General features: G+C 35.2%; 1 protein-coding gene across 1 annotated transcript in view; it reads right to left on the bottom strand.

Moving 5' to 3' along the window:
- Window positions 1-18,858, bottom strand: part of CCDC102B (coiled-coil domain containing 102B) — a gene marked incomplete at both ends in the record, with an annotated part of 40,823 nt that extends 21,965 nt beyond the window's left edge. Inside the window, 4 exons of the mRNA XM_080364147.1 lie at window positions 7,530-7,638; window positions 13,065-13,273; window positions 15,110-15,718; window positions 18,844-18,858. Coding sequence (XP_080220273.1) covers window positions 7,530-7,638; window positions 13,065-13,273; window positions 15,110-15,718; window positions 18,844-18,858 — 942 coding nt within the window. The remainder of the gene's footprint in view (window positions 1-7,529; window positions 7,639-13,064; window positions 13,274-15,109; window positions 15,719-18,843) is intronic.
- Window positions 18,859-24,015: the final 5,157 nt, after the last annotated feature.

The raw sequence follows: 24,015 nt of genomic DNA, 5'->3' as shown, positions 1-24,015 counted from the left end.
CTTTCTGTTAGACAGAAAAAACATTCACATTAAGTATATAATTTCAAGTGATAACACTAAATATGAACTGGTATCTGTTTTACAAAAACAATGGAAAGGATAGTTAATGCTTTACAAGAATTCTTGCTTAAGCAATGCTCTAGAATTCTTTCCTTGTTCTCATACTCTCTGTAATTTAGACATTGTAATTTAGACATGAAAATGAAATGTGTATATCTAAAGTAATTTTTCAGTACTTTTATCAAACCACAAGTCAAATGTTTGGTATCATCAACTTCCTGTTTCACTCAGTCTGAAAATCATACCAGCCTCTCAAACAAAGGAAGGACTGAACCCAGTAAGGAACATTCCAAATTCTAGATCTAATCTAAAAATAATGAGATTTTACCACAGGATAATTAACAACACCGGGCTTCCACTCTATTCAGTCATTCGAGTTCTCAAGTAATTCACGTATTGTTTTCAGAAAATTGCCCAACAATATTTGAAAATTCTGATATCAAATGTTACAAAGATTCCTTTAGCTCACTCAGACAGACTACTGGCTATTCTGTAGCTTATAAAATCATCAAAAAAATAATTTTTTGGGACACCATTTTATTCCTATGATAGCTATGCAAAGTATGCAATATTTCTGTGTATCTCAGGTTGTAATTAAACAGAGCAAATCAAAGTATCCAGTATAGCCACTAAGGCTACTGTTTTATATCTGGTAATTTTTATGATTTCTACAGGATTCAGGGGACAGTCAGAATGCATTTTTAGGTTCAAGCAAACAGTATGTGACAGAATAGATGTTCCTACTACATGTCTCTAAATTTCCTGTAAGATTATCAGAGTATCACTATTTCTGATTTGTGTACATACTAAATAAATGAAAACACCAATTACAGGCAAGCAGATCTGTAGCATCTTCACACTATAATGTAATTTCACAATAAACATTTCTGGAAAATGTGAATGTGGAAATAATACAGAATCTTTAACAAGAACTAACTGTTAACAACCTGGGTCTCCAAAAATGCTGTCCCATTAAAAAAAAAACAAAAACAAAAACAAAAAAAACCCAAACATCTGAATGTCTACAGTAAGAATAGAAGACTTGGGACATCCAGAGGCCTCACTTGCCTCAGTGGAGTTTCCTTCACTTGGGTAACAACAAACAGGAAACTGTTACAGTTCTCTTAAAGAAAGTAATGCACCTAAGTAACAACATATAGATTTCAACAATATACAGGGTAGAACACCTATACATTGAGAACAGAAAACATGTGTTCTAAAAGATGTTGAAAGATATTTCCTCTGCTCTCTGCTTAAAGTTACAAAATGCTAATTTAGCATGTGTTCCTCTTCATCTGATGATACTTCTCTTGATACTGACATTCAAATAGGCTTTAAGTACCAATTACTGTAATTTTTGCCTCTTATTCCACATACTGGGCTATGAATTTCTCTCATTTCCAACACAGAGAGCAATGTACAATAAGGCCACATTCTATACTTCAGCTATCAGAAAATTATTTTAAACAACACAGAAGTCACTGCCTGTAGTGGCATTTGTAAGTCTACAGTGCACACCAGTGGAATATAGCAGTATATGCATTTTTTTCACTGTTCTCATTATAACGTAAAATTGCTTTGTAAATAGTACATCTTATTTAACTTTTAAAGCACTAGAAAAGCACATCCTTTAGAAATTATTAAGTCAGATATAAAATGTTGAGAAAGATTTGCAAAGAATTTAAACAATAATGTTTTATTGTGTATGTTATAAATTAAATGAGCGTTCTAAAACCTACAACTTTAACAGTCTTGAGAACTATAGTTCTGTGTTTACAAACAGCAGGGCAACACACCAAGGATTTACTCTGTTTTATGAAGCATGCAAAGACCTAACTAGTTGAACTCAGATATACTTTTTGTGTGTCACAGACTGTAAAGTTAGTTAATTGATCTGTAAACTAAGTTGTATCTGACAAAACTGGATAGCCCATTTCCAGGGGCATTCAACTAGAAATGTAATTGGTGTCAAAGTTTTCTTGTTCTTCTTTTCTTAGTTTTTCTTACAAAGATTACTTTAAAAAGAATTGTATTTGATGTCAACACCCTTTATTTATTGAATGGTTTTACAGACTTAATCTTCGCCTTTCTGTGGATTCTCATGCAAACACAACAACAATGTAGGTATAATTTTGTACTGAGCATTTGCTTTCCCCTTTTTAAGAACAACAAAGTGTTTCACAGTTGTTAATAGATTATTTGTAATATATGTGAAAAGCAAGGCATAGGAAATATTAGTTGACTTAGTATCCCACTAAGAGCTGCAAGCTGTCCTAGAAGTGAACTTTTTTAACTAGACAGTACATACAAAATGATTTTGACAGCTAAGAAATGTAGACATATATATCTTAGTTTAAGATGTGATCTTATGGACCAAATATTGTGTAACAACCTCACAAATAGGTCTCTCCAGAAGTCCCAAATGTATCTAGTGATCTCTAATACTGACAGTATTGTCAGGTCACAAATTCACAATAATTTGTAAGACTGGCTTTAGATAGTACAACATAGTTTTTCTACAATAAACACAATATATAATGTAGGGACACTGCACTTCCCTTCCTCTTTGCTCCCTAGGAAAATATTTGGTGGATAAAGCCTTAATTTACTAGTTCTCTAAAGAAAGCCAAGACACGTTTTTCACCATGTAGTCACCCAGGTAAGGTAAAATTCAAACCCTAATCCAGGGGTGTGAAACTCATTTTCACTGGGTGCCACATCAGCCTTGCCATTGCCTTCAAAGGGACGAATGTAATTTTAGGACTGTATGCAGTATACTTTGAATTACACCTGTCCCTTTGAAGGCAACCTAATCTCTAGTGAGGAGATAATCTTTGAGAAGAGCAGCCAATCAGGACTTGGTTTGAAATTGTTCTAGTGAAAGAATACTTGAAAATAAAAAAAGGCCAGAGGAAGCTAAATGAATGAGAAATTCCGAGCGTTCTTAGAAAAACAGAATAGTGTGCAGTAAAAAGAGACAACATTTGACTGCTTGCAAACAAACGGAGTGTTGTTAAACATCAATCAAGATTTGAACAATAAGCTTCTTATTGTTAACCTTAGCTTCTTACCTCACTATTTAGTGGGAGAGCAGAATTTTTATAACAGAAAAAGAAAAAATCTGCTTCAACACTAAATGTAACTTCCTGTTGTATCTGTTAAAATGGCCTAATTTATGACCTAAACAGGACAAATTAAGCACCAGTATCGCACAAAGTTACATGTAATGCTCATAGTTGTGACAAACATAAATTGTCCCTTTAAAACCTTTTTTAATTAATTCAATACCTTGAAAACTTATTTACAATTTCCGAATTGATGCAGAATTAATCATTTTTTGCATCAATTTTAAGAAAGATTATCATCAAGATCACCAAGGCTTTGCATATTTAGTTTGTTCCAAGCTAAGTGAATACTTGTCTTTTAACAGAAAGTAATTAGTTACTGGAAGCATTAATAGTGAAATCTTGGCAGCTGTGAAGCATCTAACTTTACACAAAATTTATTTCAAAATGCTAGCAGACCTAACCCTTGCTAAAAATGGTTTAATTTGTAGTGACACTGCCACTTGCAAAGTTAGCATTTTTTAACGCATTCCCAGTGGGGTCTCAGGTGATCTACCAAAGAAAATAGCAGATTAATTTATTCATAACTGAAACTGAAAACTCCTAATCAAGGATATGAAAAGAATCCAGAGATCACAGTATCACAGTATCACAGTATGTTTGGGATTGGAAGGGACCTCAAAAGATCATCCAGTCCAGTTCCCCAATGATAATGATTAATCTGTTATAAATCTAGAAATTCCTTTGTGATTTAATATTGGAAGTATGTATATGAATCAGATTCCATGCTTAGCCTAGTACATGTCTGTGCTTTTCTTAATTTCACTTTCAATATTTTTCCTGTCAAAAATCTTGTGTGGTGTTCCAGTAACCACTTCTCCACAGTAATATATAGTAAGTGACATTCACACACTCATTACCAACACACAAGATCTGTTTTTTTCAATAAAGAAAGAATTTTCACTTACAAAAGACCCCACAGATGTAAGTAATTTAATTCACATTAGTCAGATTCATCAAGACCAATGTTTTCCTGTAATTTAAAAACTAGATGTATGTGTCCTATAAATTCTGAAAACAAACAGAATGCTCAAAATATCACTTCCTGTTAGCAATTAAAGCAATTCAGCATGTTCCCCCCCAAAAAAACCCAGTATATACATGCATATATATAAAAATTGGAATCTATCCATCTACAAGCTCTTAGCAGATTTTTACTTCTTAGTGTTCTATTCCTGCTGACAGTGCCATAAAACATAAAGACTACATTTCTTAACCAAAACAATTAACTAAATCTAGACTTCCTCTGTTGTGCAGAAGCATGACAAGCTAAAATCCTACTTAATGACCAAGCAGAAAATAAAGAACGAAAAACTGAAGGAACTCAAATATGACAGATAAATGTTGATTTGTTGCTATGGATATTAATCTATAAAGGAAATTCCATTTCTGTATGCACCATCTTATAACTAGAACTTGGAATTTAATAGACTACTTGTAAAGTCTTCCAAAATGTGAAAAGAAAGCTAATTAATTTTCCTGGATTATTTCCAAATCTGAGATGTGACATTTATAGGAAATTTTAAATTCTATATTTATATTTAGTTGTACAGATACATACTTTGAAGGTTTTTTTTGATCTAAGAGGTCCTCAACCCATCGTTCTGAAAGCTAAATCCTGAAAGCTGCAATGCAAATATTTCTTAGTATTCTACTCATGAACCTGGATTGAAATGAACATTTATTTTCTAACACTGTTCCTACATAACCAGATCATGTTCTTAAATTACTCCTTTCTTTGCTTATATCCTGTATAGAAGTATATTGCTTTCTTGCATCAAGAACTCCACCAGAAGTTCCCTGCTAAGCTAAATCTGTCTCCTGACACATTTACCTGCTACCCTGAGTATTAGGACAGACCTTTGTTACACTTGGAAGATGCTGCACTTCAAGACTTACTACCTTTGGTGAACTCCTTTACCAGTCAGAGCTGTCTCTCATGGGATCCTATCCAACAGTTCCCTGACTAAGCCAACATCTTATTTTCACAGTATCACAGTATGTTTGGGATAGGAAGGGACCTCAAAAGATCATCTAGTCCAATCCCCCTGCTGGAGCAGGAACACCTAGGTGAGGTCGCACAGGAGCATGTCCAGGCGGGTTTTGAATGTCTCCAGAGAAGGAGACTCCACAACCCTCCTGGGCAGCCTGTTCCAGTGCTCTGTCACCCTCACTGAGAAGAAGTTTCTTCTCAAATTTAAGTGGAACCTCTTGTGTTCCAGCTTGATCCCATTACTCCTTGTCCTATCATTGTTTGCCACCGAGAAGAGCCTGGCTCCATCCTCATGGCACTCACCCTTTATATATTTATAAACATTAATAAGGTCACCCCTCAGTCTCCTCTTCTCCAAACTAAAGAGACCCAGATCCCTCAGCCTTTCTTCATAAGGGAGATGCTCCACTCCCTTAATCATCTTTGTTGCCCTACGCTGGACCCTCTCCAGCAGTTCCCTGTCCTTCTTGAACTGAGAGGCCCAGAACTGGACACAATATTCCAGATGTGGTCTCACCAGGGCGGAGTAGAGGGGAAGGAGAACCTCTCTCGATCTGCTAACCACCCCCTTTCTAATACACCCCAGGATGCCATTGGCCTTCCTGGCCACAAGGGCACAGTGCTGGCTCATGGTCACCCTGTTGTCCACCAGGACCCCCAGGTCCCTTTCCCCTACACTGCTCTCTAATATGTAATTTCCCAATCTATACTGGAACCTGGGGTTGTTCCTGCCCAGATGCAGGACTCTACACTTTCCCTTGTTAAATTTCATTAGGTTATTCCCCGTCCAACCCTCCAGCCTGTCCAGGTCTCACTGGATGGCAGCACAGCCTTCTGGCGTGTCAGCCACTCCTCCCAGCTTAGTGTCATCAGCAAACTTGCTGATAGTACACTCTATTCCCTTGTCTAAATCGTTAATGAATATATTGAATAATATTGGCCCCAGTACTGACCCCTGAGGTACTCCACTAGATATTGGCCTCCAACTAGACTCCGCATCATTGACTACCACTCTGGCTTCTCTCCTTAAGCCAATTTGCAACCCACGTCACTACTCTATTGTCTAGACCACACCTCCTCAACTTAGCTGTGAGGATGCTGTGGGAGACTGTGTCAAAGGCTTTACTGAAGTCAAGGTAGACCAGATCCACCGCTCTGCCATCATCCATCCACCTTGTTACATTTATTCTCCTGTGCTACTGTTGAACCTATTCTGCAACTGGGGATCTGTATGTGGAAAAAGAGCTATGCTCCAGTTGCTGGAGATCATAGGTTTCCAGTCTTTCTACTACAGGATTCTATTTGCCTCGCAAGTAATCTCAGTCTCTGGTTGCCCCTCCTATGTGGTTCAGACCCTCTTACCTCTGGGGACCCTGGGAAGGTCCTCTTAGTCTCCCCTTTGTCTTCCCTGGGCCTGCCCAGCCTGTTTGCTTCTTTCTGCAGCTGAAAAGGGGAAACATATTTCCTCAACCAGCATGCAAATACTGTAGGCATGGACACCCACCACTATTGCTGATATGTCTCATACTGCCATCAGCACATTTCCAGCCCCCTCTCATATGCAAAACACTGGACAAGCCACCACTCCCTACAGATGCAGTGCAGGACCTGTGCATGAGACCTGGCAGCTCTCCCTCAGCATCACCTGAATGGGCACTTGGCTCTCTCTAAACAGAAGTCACCTCTCTTGGACACAGCCTAGATCTCAAGATGCCCCCACCACCTCTAAGGGTGCTGCCCTGCTCTTTGCCAAACTGTCACCCCCACCATGCCCACTTGGTAGCCTAGGGACAACATTCTCACAGTGACGGGCCTTTCCCATATACCTGCTTGCCCCACATGGGTCCCTTCTGCCTGAAAACAAGCCCAGCTGGACCCTAACCATGGTTCACTGTATATAGAATCATAGAACCATTTTGGTTGGAAAAGACCTTTAAGGTCATTGAGTCCAGCCATTAAACTAGTGCTGCCAAGTCCACCTCTAAACCATGTGCCTAAGAACCTCATCTATGCAACATCTACATCGGGGCCACCACCCTCATCACACACAGAGATGGAGCACCAGCATCTGCCTCCTCCAGTCAGTCCCTTCCTGTGAGACAATGGCGTCACCCTAGTGCCACCCTTGCAGCTCTCCAGCACCAGTGCCACCATGGCAGCATGTGACCCCTGCACCAGGGCTGGGCTTCTCCACCCACCCTTGACAGGACCCTCTGCACCAGCCTATGGGGAAAAATAGTTGAAAACTGGTTGATTTATCACTTTGATAAACCCTAGGTATGATTTTACTCTTAGTTATAACCCAAGAAACCAGAAGTCTGAATTTTGTTTCTTACTCCATGCTAGCATACCTGTTTCAGGCTTTCCAGCTTGGTTTGTCTCAGTTCTTCATATTTGCATTTCCAAAGAAATAATTCATTTTCTGTCTTTTCCATTTCTCTTTCCAGAAAAACATTCATTCTGAAAAAGTATTTTGAAAGTCAGCATTATATATTTTTGAAGGTGACAACAGACAAATTACTTTGAATTTCCTTTTCATAGCTTGCTATATTTTGCTGCCTTTATCAATCATATATCTGGTTTTTATTGAAAACCTATATTGTCATTATATAACTATTCCAAGAGATTTACCAAAAATAATAGCAAAAGAGATGAAAGAAATACAGTAGTACAGAATTTAAATTTTACATGAAATAAAATTTGGGGATAAACTGAAGAAAATTTGAAAATGGACTTCAGTTAACGATTCAAGTTGCCTAACACATGGTGAGTTAGTGAAGATCCTCAGAGAAAAGGTACTGTATCACTTTTATTTGGATACAGACAGAAGATTATTTTAAACACACAGAAGGAATGTATACAGTATGTCAATAGTACGGAAACCGAAGATGCTATAGATATTTCATGTTTCCAAAAATAATTGTTCATGAAAGGAAATGCTAGAATAAATTTAGGAAAATTTATTATTTAGCTCAGAGGTATTACACCCTCATTAAGCATTTGCCTCTGGAATGCTATTTGAGCATAAAGTCCATTACTACATTTAGGAAAAATATTTAAGATACACAATCCAGTAAGAGCAAAAAATGATTCCTTGGACAAAGGTATTCTATTATGAAACAATGAATTTTGATATTTATTTTTACTCGTCTTCTAGCCATTTAAAATGTTTTCAGCCATTCAGAAAATATTGAAAGAAATATGAAGCAGGAAAGGCACTACAGATGTTCTTGTCTTTGAGACCAATTAAAAACTCATTTATTTCTTCACAGGAAACGCTATTAGCCAAGTTCCAAAGACAAGAATTAATTTCTCATAATTTCTCTTTATGAAATTCCTCCATAATTTCATTTTAAATTTGTGTAACACATGTCTCATTTTGCAATTTTGCAACAAAATAGAATTTGGAACACAATTAAAAGTGAATGAAAAAATTCTTAATTATAGATAAAAGCTTTCAAATTATATTTCTAACATTTCTATGAAATTAAATCACAGTTTAAAATTCTGGAATATTCCATCAGGTATAATCTTAAACATAGGTATACAGCCCATAAAGTGAGGATGCTGAAAAAATGTTAAATCTGCAAAACAGTAAAACCACATAAATACTATTACGTTGGGAGATGAAAATTTTACAGTTTGTAGGTCTTGTGATAATGGAAGTATTAAGGGCTGCTATACCAGAAAAGACAAAAATATTGAAATAGCAGAAAAGAAATTTGTAATACTGGTAATGAAAGAAATTGTTATATGCCACCATAGTTATTTTCTATTCTGAGGCTAATAGAATTTCTCAATCTCTTTACTAAAGATATTATTGCCAGGCTGACTATAGCTGTATTCTGAGAATATTTTGTTTAAAATTAACCTTCCACAACAACTTTGTTAACTTTAATGAATTAAAGCAAAGTGGTGAGGTGTGTCTGGGGCATGTCTATGCAGCATACGGCAGGCCTGCACAGAGATACCAACAGTTACCACTGACTGTCCTGGCTCAGGTCCTGGAAGCAATGTCAGCTACATTAATGAAACGATTCACTTGAGTGAAGAATCATCTTGTTCTCACTTCTTTTACAACTAAACCTAATGCTCTTGAACCAGGGATCTCTTTTTTTCTGCATAGATACAGCACACAGCAGAGATTACTTTAATAAACACCTATGGCTCCCATAATATTATGGTAATAAAATAAACATCATCAATCACAAAGCAAAGTGGAGCAAGATGACTTCTGGTATATGTAAAGAATCTAAGATAGGCATATCAACTGGATAGTTTTTCTTATAAGATAATGGGATATCTCAGTGGAACAGTGGTATGACTTCATCAGGGAACTAAAAGAAGAATTAAAAGGGATGTTTAACACAGTAGAAAGCGAAAGCATGAAAAATGACATTTTAATACTTTGAATAATAGTCTCTTGACTTTACTGAATACATTGAAGTCCTTAGAAATGGTCTAATTTGAAAAGGAAAAAAGGAATGTCCAGTATGTAGTGCTTACTTAGAAGATACTGCTTTTATTTTATGTTACAGCTCAGATACCTCTGATGCTACTAAATGAAACAGATCATCCTGACGACATAAAGTTTGCTATTTAAATAAATAAAACAAAGAGTGGAATAAAGAACATAGCAGAGATTGGTGAAGCAGCTTACTACTACTTAAATGAAAGATCAAGATCAGAGCATTTTTAATGGATCTTGTAGTAATCTATTTTAACTCATTGCCTAATTAAATCACAGAATTACACAGAATGGTTGAGGTTGGAAGGAACCTCTGGAGGTCATCTGGCCCACTCCTCCTCCCCTGATTAAAGCAGGATCATCTAGAGCTGCTTGCTCAGGTCCATGTCCAGAAGGCTTTTGAATGTCTTCAAGGATGCAGACTCGGCAACTTGTCTGGGCAACCTATGCCAGTGTTTGTTCACTCTCACAGTAAAAAGGTCATCTCTGATGCTCAGATAGAGCCTCCTGTTTCTGTTGCTTAAGTCTACTCATCCAGTCCTAAGCAATTCCTCTGTGATATTGTCAATTACCAGTGTAGTTTGTGGATGTTTGGTTCTAGACCAAAGACAGACTTTTTCAAAAGGGAACAAATTAAGATCTTGAAACTAGAAGACATTTAGATGAGACCATTGATCCAAAAGATGAGTAAAGATAGCTATCTTAGGCAAATGATTCTTCAAAGTGTTGAACAAGTCATAAGGTCTTTAATTTCCCTTTATGTCATGGGACCTCAAATGTGCATTTGATATAAACCATGGTGTATAATAGAGAATTTTGGTGTCTGATTTTACATTGTGAATCCCACCCTGAAGTTTTCTGAAAGTTAAAACATAAACTTTAAGGTCTTTTTATTTATTTTATTATAAGAGCTCCTTTCTTTATATATTTTTCAAAGCCTGATCCTGGCTTCAGGTTGAGTTTACTGAAGACAGCTTTAAACAGAATGCAAAAAGCATAGGTCCTCTCAAGGTGAAGAAATAAAACATCTTATAAAGAGACTTGTCAGGTAACCAGGAGTAAGTCCAAACACTGGATCTGCATGAGCTAACTTGACTGTGGAGGGGATGTGGCCACAGTTCTGGAGAACTGTATGTTAACCAAAAAACTGCTGAGAAATCCTGTGCTGTATGACTAAGATTATACTCACTGCCAAGGTAACCTTTGGCCTTGGGGTTCAAGCTGTCTGTGATCCAAGCTTGCTTTTGATGCAGAACAGCTGTGTGTCCTTGGCTCAAGTTTACTGGGAAAATTGCTAAGTTGTGAGGAAGAAGCTGTGAGAAAGTACTTAAGCAAGAGCCATGCAAGATAAGAAAAGTAAAAATGCAAACGGGTGAGATTCTTGAGATAGTCTTTATTAGCAGCCATCGGATCCAGGGGTAAAAATGAACATGATAAAACCCTAAGAGGAAAAACTGGGAATATGAAGATGGAGACTCAGCAGAAGAAGCCCCATTCCATCAAGCAGTGCAGATCAGCTCTTTCTGAGCTGGCAAGTGACAGCTTGCCCAACAAAGACTCATAGGCTGTCTCAACAAAATGGTGCCTACATTAATGCTTATCCTAGTAACATTATTTCTAACTATTTATTGTGTGCACTGCCAAAAATAATCGCTTCATACTTTTAAGTTGCATACTTTCTACTTACAGAACATCTTTGAACATGGGAAGTGTTGCCCAAAGTGACCTAGAGAGAGGGTTGTTACACTGGTACCCATTTTACATGGAAATGACTACTCTGTGAGCATTTGCTGCCTGAGGGTGGCACTGCCATGTGTTGCACTGGGTAGACATGCCCCAGTTCTTACCATGTGCCAGTAAATTTATTACCGTATACCATAGTCAGTATATATCTAGGAATAAATGGCCGATTCTGTCTCTCTGAAGTATAGTCACAAATTGGCTAGAGAAGCACATGGATAGACAAACCAAAAGCAGGAGGTATAACCAACATTTATTTTGTCTAAGAAGTGATTAAAAAATAAGAGTTGAAAAATTATCCTCTTTCTAAAAGTAAAGTTTTATATATGCGTGTATCTATACTGTGATCACTGTTGAAAAATGAAGTACCTAGGACTCTAAATATTTCAGCCAGAGGAGAATGGATATGTGAGGTATGAGGTTTTTAACTCACATGAAATACCATTACAAGCTGGAAAATTTAGGCTTTTTGGGATTTTTGCATCTAAATTCTTTTTAATAAGTTAAAACATTCTTCTGGTTATCTGCTGCAATATAATTCAAATAAAGGATTATTGGGATTATTGTATGTTTTCTACAGCTATCTAATTCATATAACAGAACACAGTAAATACTAGTCAAGAATTTAAAGGGTTTTGTGTATTTTGGCTTTTTTTTTTTTTACCTTGGACTTGTGGCATCTACAGGACAATTGTGAAAAAAATGTGACTGGAAATAAATTCTAAACTGAAACTGTTGGATGTATTTGCAACAGATGGGGCGTTTTCTTCCTTTTCATTTTCTAATTAACTTCAGCTGGTTTTGAAGTTACAGTCACATAGTGCTTGAATTCTCCTGCTACATCTATCATACGTCACAAACTATGTGTTCCCTTGGAAAGCCTTTTTGGTGTCATTCAGTCTTGCTAAATACAGATCATCTATATGAAACATCAAGGAATTCCTACCAACACAGAGATCACGTGCTGGAATATAGTGTATAATCAACATATGAATATTTTTAGGCCACCAAAATGCACATTTACTCTTTATGTGAGGTAAATTTGATACGATACAACAAACGTACAATACGTGCATTATTCTCCTCTGTTACCTGCTTTTGATGTAGGCCTTACTACAGGTGAAGAGGTTAAGATAAACAGCATTTTGCAGCTGCATTCATGTGCTTTTAATTAAAAAATGGCCTTAGTCATTCTGCACTTAGACTCTTTCAAAGTCTGCTGCTAGAGTACATGAAAATTTATTAAAATGTACAATGCATGCAAGTAACTGAGTATAACACACATTAGAGATCACTGGATTGATAAAAAATCACTAGTAAGTATATTTTTTTTAATTTGTTGTACATTTTTTAACAGTTCTCTGCGGAGCATTTCTTATTTAAATGACAGAAAAGCCACATACTATTTTTAAATGTTTACAAAACATGGAAACATTGATTTTCAATAATTTTAAGCAAGAAAAAAAAAATCCTTATACTGAAATTACTCTCTAAATTCTTATCAAAGCCTTTTAAATAGCAATTAATAAAGCTTAGAAATGAGAACATATGAACATCACCATATCTGGTTTAGAAAGTGCCTTAAAAACTTCTGGTTTTAATAGAGATTTCCTCATGTAAGATTTTTTTTCACACAGAATCACAGAATCACAGAATCAACTGGGTTGGTTGCACTTACTCTCTTTCCTTCTGTAAGATTTTCTGCATCTCTGCCAAATGTGAGCGCAAGACATATATTAAATCGTTCTCTATTGTCTTAGCTGAATTATTCAAACTTTTTTCAGGTTCCTCCAAAGAGATGTTGGGAATTCCACTGAAAAAGGAATCAGGAGGCTTTGGAGTGATTTTTTTACTGTGATTGCCTTCGTCTTTGGTTAACTCTACATCCTGAGAAAACAGAAAATATGACATCCAAGAAAAACATAAATGAAGGGAAAATTTTAATATAACTTCAGCAGGGTCTACCAAGGCTCTTCTAGACATTTAAGCCATGAAGGAGAAAAAAAGGAATAAGTAACATCTTGTACAGTTGCATTGTGTATAGACAGAATGTGCAAAAAAGTCATTGTAGTTGGATCACTGTCATTTTGTAATGTCTCACAACTGTTATGACAACTTTGATATCCAAAATATTTCTAATGGATCTTCATTAAAGAAATAGATTCCAATTATCATTAGTTGTCTATAGCTACAGTGAAGACAGAATCTAGAACTAACAAAATCAGGAATACAATTTATGCATACAAGAAACTGTACATTAAGAACTCTTAAACTTCTAAAGTCATGTTGAAGCAGGTGATGGACTTACACAAGCTTTTTACAAAGTTACCTCTGCAACATACCAATTTGAATCTCGTTAGAAACGAAGGGCACTTTTGAAGATACATGTTTTGCATACAAAACATAAGCATAACTTAAAATATTAGAAAATATCATTTAAAAATAAACTATAGCTTAATTAGGAGACTGAATATCTCTTATAAACACTAATTTTCTTTAGAAATGTATTTAAATTTAATAATCTCTGATGAATTGTGTTTAAAAGCTAATCTCATTTTAGCAGATTACCAACAGTTTTATTTCATGCCACTCTGTTCTTTCATGTTTTTAAAAGAATACCTGAAATTTACATCAGAAAACCTCAGAACCTCCTGAAAAGATAAGACTTTTCCATCTATATTTAAAGTTTCAGTTTTCATTAAATTATTTTATACTAAAGAGAAAGATAAACAGTTAAAATAGATTTGCCTTCCTATGGCCCATTTGTCTGCCCAAAAATATGAAAGGCATGCTTTTTTTTTTTTTTGCCAAATTTATTCTCACTGCTAACACTATGGTAGTTTTGTTTTCAGAATTCACAGGAATATAATATAATTTATGTGCATTATTGAGTGAGTGAATATTCTGGACAGTATACATTCAGGCCTAAGATCATGATAATTTTCATTGAACTGAAGTAAAAAATATCCTACAACCTACAATGTAGAAACAAAAAAAAATCCTACAACGTAGGAAAAGTAATTCCTACCTCTACAGTGACAGTATCTGTCAGACAAATAACAAATATAGTTTTTACATGGTGCTGTCTATGATGACTATATAAAGCAGGACAAGGCATAGACTTAAAACTGGTAAAACATGAGCAAATAGTTTCATTTTGATGAATTAGTTCTTTTGTATAGAACTAGGAGCCAGCCATATTTAGCCATGCCCAAACTTGATTGTTAATTCTGCTTAACAACTTAATTGCACTCCTCACCAAATAAAAATCTTGCCACTTTGCAGAAGAATTTGCCTCACCTCTTCCCTCATTTCAGAGGCTTTGTAAAGGGAGACTTACACTGTTTTTAGAAGCTGGGAACATACATTTATTTTTTTCAAGGCTAAAAAAAAATAAAAGAAAAGAAAAATAAAGGTACACAAAACATGGAGAATTCAGACAACAGAGCTAATCTGTTATCTTAAAACATTAGAGTCAGAACAATACTCTGAAGTTATTGGATGTGAGAGTTACTTCAGCATTTAGTCATACTTGAAAGGTATTGTTTTCCAGATTTCTCTATATTAGGAATACAGGTGGGGAAAAAAAAAAAAAAAAAGTGGTTTTACTATTGAGAGGATCAGGTAGAATTTTGGTCTAAATCTTTGAAACATCCCATTTGCAGATACACATCTATAATTTTGCACTTCTTCATTAACTAAAAAAAAATCCCCATTCTTTACCTTCTTTGTGTATTCTGCTCCAGGAATCCTGTTGGTTTTGCTCAGTACTTCCAGAGGTTCTTGTTCCAGAAATGTTAACTGGTTTAGGTCTTTTTTAATATAAGATAATTCTGGGCAACTGAATTCTGTTTTCCAAGTAGCTATCTTTTCTACATTTTCCTTCTCACTTACTAAAACTTGATTTATTTTTTTAAGCATACTCAGTTCTTTTGCAACACTGTCTAATTTGATTCTCAGTTGTCGTGCTTCCTCTCGGGCTTTATTTCTTTCTGCTCTAACTTTGCTCCATTTTTCCCTCCAGTTGGCAGTACAATCTGACCACCAACGCATGGTCTTCTCCATTTGGGCAGCTCTGGCTTTGACTTCTTCCAGCTCCTGAATTCTTACTGCTTCAAAAATTTCCCAGTCACTGCTGTAATTTTTATACATATATGGGTAATGAGATGAACATGGGTAGAAATTTTGAGATGACAGATTTGAATTACACAGATGGCCAACTGGTAAGCAATCCCCAGCTAATTTATTAGGTTGTCTTGTTTGGGTCCCAAAAACCTGCATCTCTTCCATTAGTTTCTGAACAGAGTTTAAATTTGAGTTTTGATTCACAAACTAGCTTCACTCCTAAAACAAAAGACAAAGAAAAACATTAATTTATCTTCCATCAAATTATATGAATAAACTGAAACAGTAGTTTATTTTACATCTAATGACATAAACATAATAATACTGTTAATGTTTTAGAAATTTGCTCCATCCAGAAGAAATAGCTATCAAAATATATTTTATACATTACTTTTTGAGTACACCATGAACAGACACAACTATTACTTGACTAGGAATTGCTAACAAGGAAAAAACCAAAATGAAACAAACTCCTAAAAATTATGCTACTTCAGTAGAAGACTAAATTGTTTAAATTAAAAAAAAAAAAAGAAATAGCTTCTATATTCCAATTCCATCTGTAAAAAAAATTATGTTTATGTTAGAGCAACTAGTGTTAACACCTGTAGTTGAAATGTAGAATGCAGTAAACAAAATACTGAAGAGTAGATAGTCTTGGCATTATGATTCAGTCCTGTTTCATTTCAGCTGAAGGTTTTGGTTCCCGTTTCTCAGCTGTTTCCAACTTTTCAGTGCTTTCTAGGACATTTATTTACTATTTGTTAGAAGTTTCTGGAGAACAGTTGTAGTCAAGTGTGGATGTGAGAGAAGGAAAAAGGACAGCAAATAACTCCAACTCCCTTCATAATCACTGTCTGGTATAGCATGGCCAACCCCCTCAACAGCACTACACAGATGTGGAATAGCCATTGCCAAAGCTTGATCAAGGCCCAGTCTTTTTCTTATTGCCCGACCCACTTCCAGAAATTCTTGAGATAAAAAAATGCATTCTTGTAAGTTTGTAGGACAAAGTTCTAGGGTGAAAAAAAAAACAAAACCAAAACCCAACCAAATCAGAACTCCACCAATTCTTTTGTTTAGCAGTAAGGGTAACTTACTCAAGAAAAACTCTGACACCTATGAAAGCAGATTGTATTTATATTGGTAAAAAATATCACTTAACTCATAACTGACCATAAATAATATTAAACATCGATGAAGTAGATACAGTAGGTTAATGACTATAACAATAGACCTTGACTGTGTTGTACTCTTTGACAAAAGTCAAATAGCAAATCAATACATGCTTAAATTTCCCTATTTGTAAAAAAAGGATTATTTACAGTTTGAAACAATTATTGAAAAAGCACTGTCCAAAAAATTAGGCACTGTTTTCACTAAGTGTGCTTTCATTTTTTCTTTTTTCTTTTCCTTTTTTTTTTTTTTTTTTTCTTTTCAAATAGAAAGACAGCACTGAGGGGCCTACACCTGAATCCATAATTGTTGTACTGGAAATACAGCTTTGAAGTATCTTGGTATTTCACTGTGTAGACACACATGCAAACTTTCTTTGGTCAAGTAGTCTGTTTTCACCCTTATACCCTTATATATGTACGAATTATTAGTAGCTTTCATTGTTTGCAGACAGAAAGTCTCATTCTGTCTTCTTTGCACACAATGTAAACAATCAGATATTGTACAGAGGTAGTGATGAAGCCAAATTCTCAAAAACAAAAGAATGAAACATAACTGGACCCCATGATGCGCTGAAGGCTTTTAAGATCTCTGTTTCATCCATGGGACTTTTTCTCTGCAGTTCATGTTAGAAGTTTTATCATTTACTAAAAACAGAGGTGTACAAAAGTGCATTGTTTCTTTGAAGTCTTTAAGATTTATTTTTTTATTAGTCAGCAAGGTACAGTGGTGGCTTCATAATTTAAGAAATGCCTTGTAACTTAACATTACTTCTAGGACCAGAGAGAACATGAGTATATATGTAATATGGGAAGCATGATTCATTGCTTATTCTGATTTTATTAATTTGATAATAACCTCAAGAAAAAAAACTATACACACTACTGTTCTAACTTTGTTGAATTTCCATTCCATTTTAGAGTGAAACATCCACAGGTCTTCTGCATACAGCCCTGGTTTAACTGAAGTAAAAAGATGTTTTCCCATTGACATTAATGAAAGCAGGATTTTCTGCTTTGCAGAAGTGCTGTACTGCACTGCTGCTGAGAAGACAGCCCTTCCTTTTTCACACATGCATCTACATGTTCTTGACTAGGTAGATTTCCTCTTAGTAAAAGCAGTTAAATAATCAGATCAAACAGATGTAACATTCACAGCTAGTACTTTTTTAGCTTCACTAGAGATGGCATTTAGAATTACCTAAGTAATAGAATATAATAGAATTACCTAAGTAATATCCAGAGAGCAACAGCCAAGCATTTATGAACAAAGTAAAACAATTTATGTATTGTATACAAGATTATACTTCAAACACTGTATTTGACTTCATTATATGAAACTGTAAGAGAATTATGTATTTCATTGATGACTAGAGAAAGTCTGCCCTCCTCTGCAAGAAAGGCTTAGGCAGGAACCTCTTTTTGGCTAAAGTGAGGTTTTGCTTATAAACCTCCTTTCCTGGCCAAAAACTACAATGTATCGTGCTGACCCATTATGGTTAACCTACCTGTCAGGTTAACCAACCTCTATGACTATGCATGATGAAAGCAAATGAACTACCCCTTTAAACTGCAACAATTTGTTGTGATATATATTATATTTTTTTATTATTTTTTTATTATTATTATTTTTTTCTATAAAAATCGTAGAACACCTAGATTTGGACCTTTTAATGTAGTGTTTAAATTTTCTGCAGATGTTTTTCACATTTTCATTTGATCAGAAATCTAATAAATTCTTGTGAGTGTTAAAGCATATTGATAATAGCATCAAGGATGAATATTCTTATGCATCTAGTTTAACATCCATACCTGAATACAGCAGCTCTGTTGCTACAGAGTTGTAGAGCAACTCTGATAAAAATGGTGATAGGAATTCTATTTCAGCTGTGAATAAGAGTTGTGTTTATTTCTATTTTAAAAAATACATAAATAAAAATCTTTGAAAGGAAGTAAATATTTTTAAAAAAATTAAAAGTGTTGATTAATATAAAAGTGCCTGAAATGGTCAGAATCTCACAGTTCCAGAGGGATGATTAATATAGGCTTTTTTTTCTTTTTCCAACTTCAGTCTGATCTTTCATGTTCTCAAAAATACTGCACTGATGAAATAATAAAAAGTTTCACTGAAAACTATCATAATACTGAATTGGTTTTTACCGAACCTTTAATCATCCCTGTAGTTACAGAGATACTTTAAAAATAAATTCTCTGGTGTATGACCACCTCATAGTAAAGTAACTCACTGTAAAACATCACATATTTACATTGAACTTTGAAAACTCTCATTTATCTGTATATTGCCAGTCTGTTCAAGACAGGAACCAGAACATTTTCTAAGTTTTATGTTAACGATAACCAAGACAAGAAAGCTATGTGTTAATACTGTTACAGGTACAGACCTCTAAACATCAAAAATTTCACAAGTCTGAAAACTAAGGAAAAAAAAACCAACCTGCCTGCAGCTAGTTTTAAAGTTGCTAGCTTGAGTTTGCAGCAGCAGACTAGCTAGCATAGCAGATGAAGCTCAGTGATGGTTATTACTTAATAAGAGATTAGTGGATGGAAGGTAAGATAAAGTTAGGGAACCAGATGAAAGTGAGGATTTTCTGTCTGATGAACCCTTCTGATAGTTTCACTCTTAACAATTGAGGAACAATACAGTAATACAGAATCCCTTTTAGAGTAGTTTTGCTTCAATGAATAATCCAAAATAAGTATGCACAAAATATAGGAAGCAAAATTCATTATGTTATGTGAGTGGTGTGAGGATAGTATGAGAGAAAGAGAGAAGGAGATCTAGTGGCTCTCAGAGAAAAAAAGAAGCTGCAGACATTTGGCAAACACTACAAGGAATATAGGTCTAAACCATATTTCATTATATTGCAAGCTTTGCTTATTTACCTAATGATCCTAAACACCAACAAGAAAAAGAAGAGCTCTTTATTTATTCTTACAGGCTATTATTATGGGCAGAGAGAAATGTACTAAACCTTGGTGGCACAGTTAACAAAATTACAGGAGAGAAAAGATTTATTTCACTTCCCCCACATTAATACTTACTCACTGAACTCAGTTTTTTCAGTGAGTTCAGTAGCTACATCAGCAACTTGAGGATAATATCTCAAAATTCTTTTAATAATTGCATGACTTAATCTTTAGTTACATGCCTTTTAATTAATAAGACTTTGGCCAAACATTTTTAAAGGGGTTTTGTATCTTTATATAAAATATATGTTTTATATTAAGCCAGTTAATTTTCTTTTGTCTAATCTATATAAATAATAGGACAAAATAAAGCATTAAAGCTACACATGTGCTTTTGTAATTGGTACTGGAAACTCAGAACTTTCCATGATATTGCTGCAGCTGTGTTTTCAATCAACAAACCCCTACACAAGAAGAAGACTTTGAGAAGATGGACAGGAGTGATGGGCTCATTATGGAAAGAATATAGGGAGTGACAGACTGTCACTTGCTGAAAATTTGGCTGTTTACAAAGGACTGCTCACTACTGAGTCATCAACTCAGGAAAGGGAGGTCAAGATATGTGTGCCTATTCCTGTTGTAACGCTGATTTTAACTAGTAAGACATTGTCCTTAGAGGTTCTGCCCACTGGCTAGAAAATTTCGACAGGCTGTGAGGAGAGGATACTTGTTGGTAACAGGTCTGGCAAAACATATTGTAGATTCACATCATTTTTATCAAACAATGGTACAGCATGTCACTGACATCTTACCAACTTCAGGGAAGGTAAACTAATCTGGAAACTTAGTATATAGATTATTTTGATTGCTTAGAACAAACACCTGGAGGGTGGAAAGCCATCCTTACAGGAGCAGAAATAGTGGTATAGGGAATCTGCACCCTGCCTATGACAACACTGGTCTCATAAATGTTGCTGCTTTAAGCTGATGGTTTGCTACTTTTGCCTTACCCAGAGAAATACAGTCTTATAGCAGATAACATTTTAAGAATAAAGTAGTACAAGCTTAGTGTGGTTCAAACGTTGTATAGCGGATTTTCCACCTACTACAGCAACCTCAAAACAATGAGACAGTAAACTGATGGAATGGACTACTAAACCATAGATATACAAGAGTGAATCTATTAACACTTTAAATGGGGATCTGACTTGTGGGAACTTTTAAGTTGGCTACACAAGTGACAAATTCCCTTGGGAAGTACCATAGATAAGGGATTCATATCAGTAGCTGCTCAAATTCCTGTTAGAACAGAAGTAAAACCCACCTGAAATCCATTAAATGAGACTGCAGTTAAACATCCAATTCAGGGGTTATCTGGGTCACTCTCCTTTACAAAGAAAAAAGAGTATGGTATGCTGTAGACACTAAAGGGAGTGAGTTAACAATAACTGAGATTTGGATTATGTCCAAGACCTGAGTGTCTTCTCTTGCAGAAAATGTGGCCTTACCATATCACCGTGGCAACACTGAGAACCGGAACAAATACACAAAACTTGTCTCTAACGGATTCTGCCTTTTAACATTGCCCATGGAAAAACTCAGGTATTGCAGATCAGTCATAAACCACATTTGAAACAATTTACAGGAGAAATACCATCTTAACACCACAAGGACAAGTACTGACAGTAGATAATAATGTTACATTAACCCTAAGATCTAAAGTTAACCTGAATTTACCAATGTGACAAGACTGAAATGGGTACTACAGACATGTAAGACAAGTAACCATGCACTAGTAGTCACCAATAATTACACTAGCTCTAAACAATGAGAAAATAATATATGGCATTTTTTTTTATAAACACTCTAATAATCGCTGGGCAAGTCAATGTAGATGGACAAAATTAAGATACCATTTGTTCCTGATTGTGTATCTTAAAAAAAAAAATCCAGATAAGTTATTAATTAAAGTATCCCTCCCTTCATGCAATTCCATGATGTACAGGAGCCTATGATTATGGCTCCAAAATCAGTGACAATGAATGTACATTTGAACTTAACCAATATGTACACTACTGCGTGGAATAAAAATTGTACTGATTATAGTGACCCTCTTTAAAACTGGTGGCTACAAAGTCATAGATCACTAGGATACAGAACTAAAAGAGATATTATTTAAACTCTGTTGGGTGAAATTGGTATGAGAACTAAATTAATTTGATACTGAAACACTAGCAAATAAATTGTCAGTATTAGAAGAAACTGAAGCTAATGTAATCAGAATGACCTGGAAAATGCTTAGAAGAAAGAGAAGTCAAAATGTGGTAATAATGAACACACAGCTCATGCTAAAACCTGATGTATGCTGAGAGCAGTGCCATCATGTTGAAGTGAGAGCAACACGTACTTAGAACACAGTGAACAGGAAGAGACAAAGGCTGATATCACTTGCAGCTGCCATCATCCTGCATCTTTGCAAAGTAACTGCTGAGCAGCTTCTTCAGAATCTGCTAATTTGTAGAAATTCTATAGACCATACTTGCCAACTGAAAAGTATAAATATGTCAGCTTACCCCTAAAGTTTTTGAAGCAGATTCAACAGCAACCAGACTACCGAGGCTTTTGTGCTTGCTAGCATGATACAGAGGACAACCCCACCATGATGAAGGAGGAAGAAAGAGCACTCTCACCAGCAGCTCAGTAACTATTCTGCTAATAGACAAGTTACAAATTAGAAAATGTGTGACTTAGAGAGTTCATGAATTAATGAAATAATGAATTAGCAAATTAATGTGTTGGGCTACTCTGTAAAAAAGTATTCAGCTATTGTTTGATGTCTTTTTATGTTTCGGTGTTTTATTTATTTATTTATTTTTAATGAGTTCATTAAATAAAGTTTAAGTTACAGAATACATTGTGCTGTAAACTTGAGAGATCCAAACAGATCATGACAACACATACAGATTATAATACTTCCGGAGTCTGGATCTAATCATGGTCTCTGTTAGCAGGTTAAGAAAATTGTTATTTTAGAACTGAAAATTAGAAGATGGTGATTTCAAGGTTTTCAGTGCACATCCAAAGATCATTCAGTTAATTTTTTCCACAGCTATAGAACATGACAATATTAAACCATATGGTATATTTTAAAGTTGTTTATGTTGTTTCCAAACATCATATTCCTAACATGTGTCATAACTAAAAAATCAGCCAAAAATGTCCTGAAGAGACAAACAATGCAAATTATTTCCTTCCTGTTAAGATTTATGTGACCATTTTTTTCCCTATTTGCACTTCTCTAGCTACATTCTTTTTTAATATCAAAATATCAATACAAGTCCAATTTCTTTCCAAAAACTGCTTTATTTACTTCTCATGTCCAGTAATTAAAAACACTTTTGCTGTGAAAATAAAGAAATATAAAGCCATGTTTCTAACTTCACAAAGAGAAATGTTTGTGGGTTTGTGAGGTCTCGTTTTGCTTATTGTCCAGCTACGAAATCTGTGAAGTGCCTGAAAGAAACATGTTTTCTCACTGTATCAGTTTGGAAAGTCTTGTTTGTTAAGTGTCTCTTTGAGATCAAATGAAATCATAGCCCCAATTCATTAATGCCCTGACCCATAACATAAAAAATCCTGCAACTCTTCTGTAACCTATCCTCAGCCTGAACTTTTGAAGTGTAAGAGACAATGTCAGGCCTAAATCTTAATTTTAAAGTTTCTCAGTTTTCAGAGTTCATAATGGATAGGATTAAAACTCAGGTGTTCTACCAAAAAAAAAAAAAAAAAAAAAAAGTGAGGGAGAAGAAACTAAAAATGTTATTTACATTGGCTGAGAAGAAGCAGTAAAGCTAGAAGTGCTGAGTAAAGTCGTCTACATTTCCTATAGGTCTGGCTAAATGTAAAACCTTGGGAAAACTGAATATCACTATTTTCCTCATTATTCTCTTATGGTATAAACACATTTACCTTGAAAGTAAATAAATAAATTTAATGTCAGGAGAGGTTAAAAAATTCCAGAGAGTAATAGGAGTAGGATGAAATCTAAGCAAGTACTTGTTAGTAGAATCTGTGCAAAAACGGAGTCAGATCCCAATTCTGAGTTAATCACCACTAGATGAAGGAATAATATGACAGAGAGAAAGAAGGCTAAAGAAGAGACCCAAGTTTCAGCTTGGCCTTCTATTGAAAAATTCAGAAACAAAGTTTTTTAACTACTCTATTAATACTAAAAATTTCAGAAAGTAGCTTCAGGAAAAATAGTTCTATGGGGAAAATTGCATTTTACAACCATAGAGAAGATTGTGGCTGACAAGGGGTTTCTCAAGTACCTCTAGAAAGTGTATTACCATATTAGCAGTCCATTTATAGCTAAATTCACAGGAGGAGAGGTAAAGGATGAGT

Source organism: Nesoenas mayeri (genome assembly GCF_963082525.1).
Source record: "Nesoenas mayeri genome assembly, chromosome: 2".
NCBI classification, from domain to species: domain Eukaryota; kingdom Metazoa; phylum Chordata; class Aves; order Columbiformes; family Columbidae; genus Nesoenas; species Nesoenas mayeri.
Note: the sequence above shows the minus strand (reverse complement) of the source record. Positions and strands in the feature narration are given on the sequence as shown.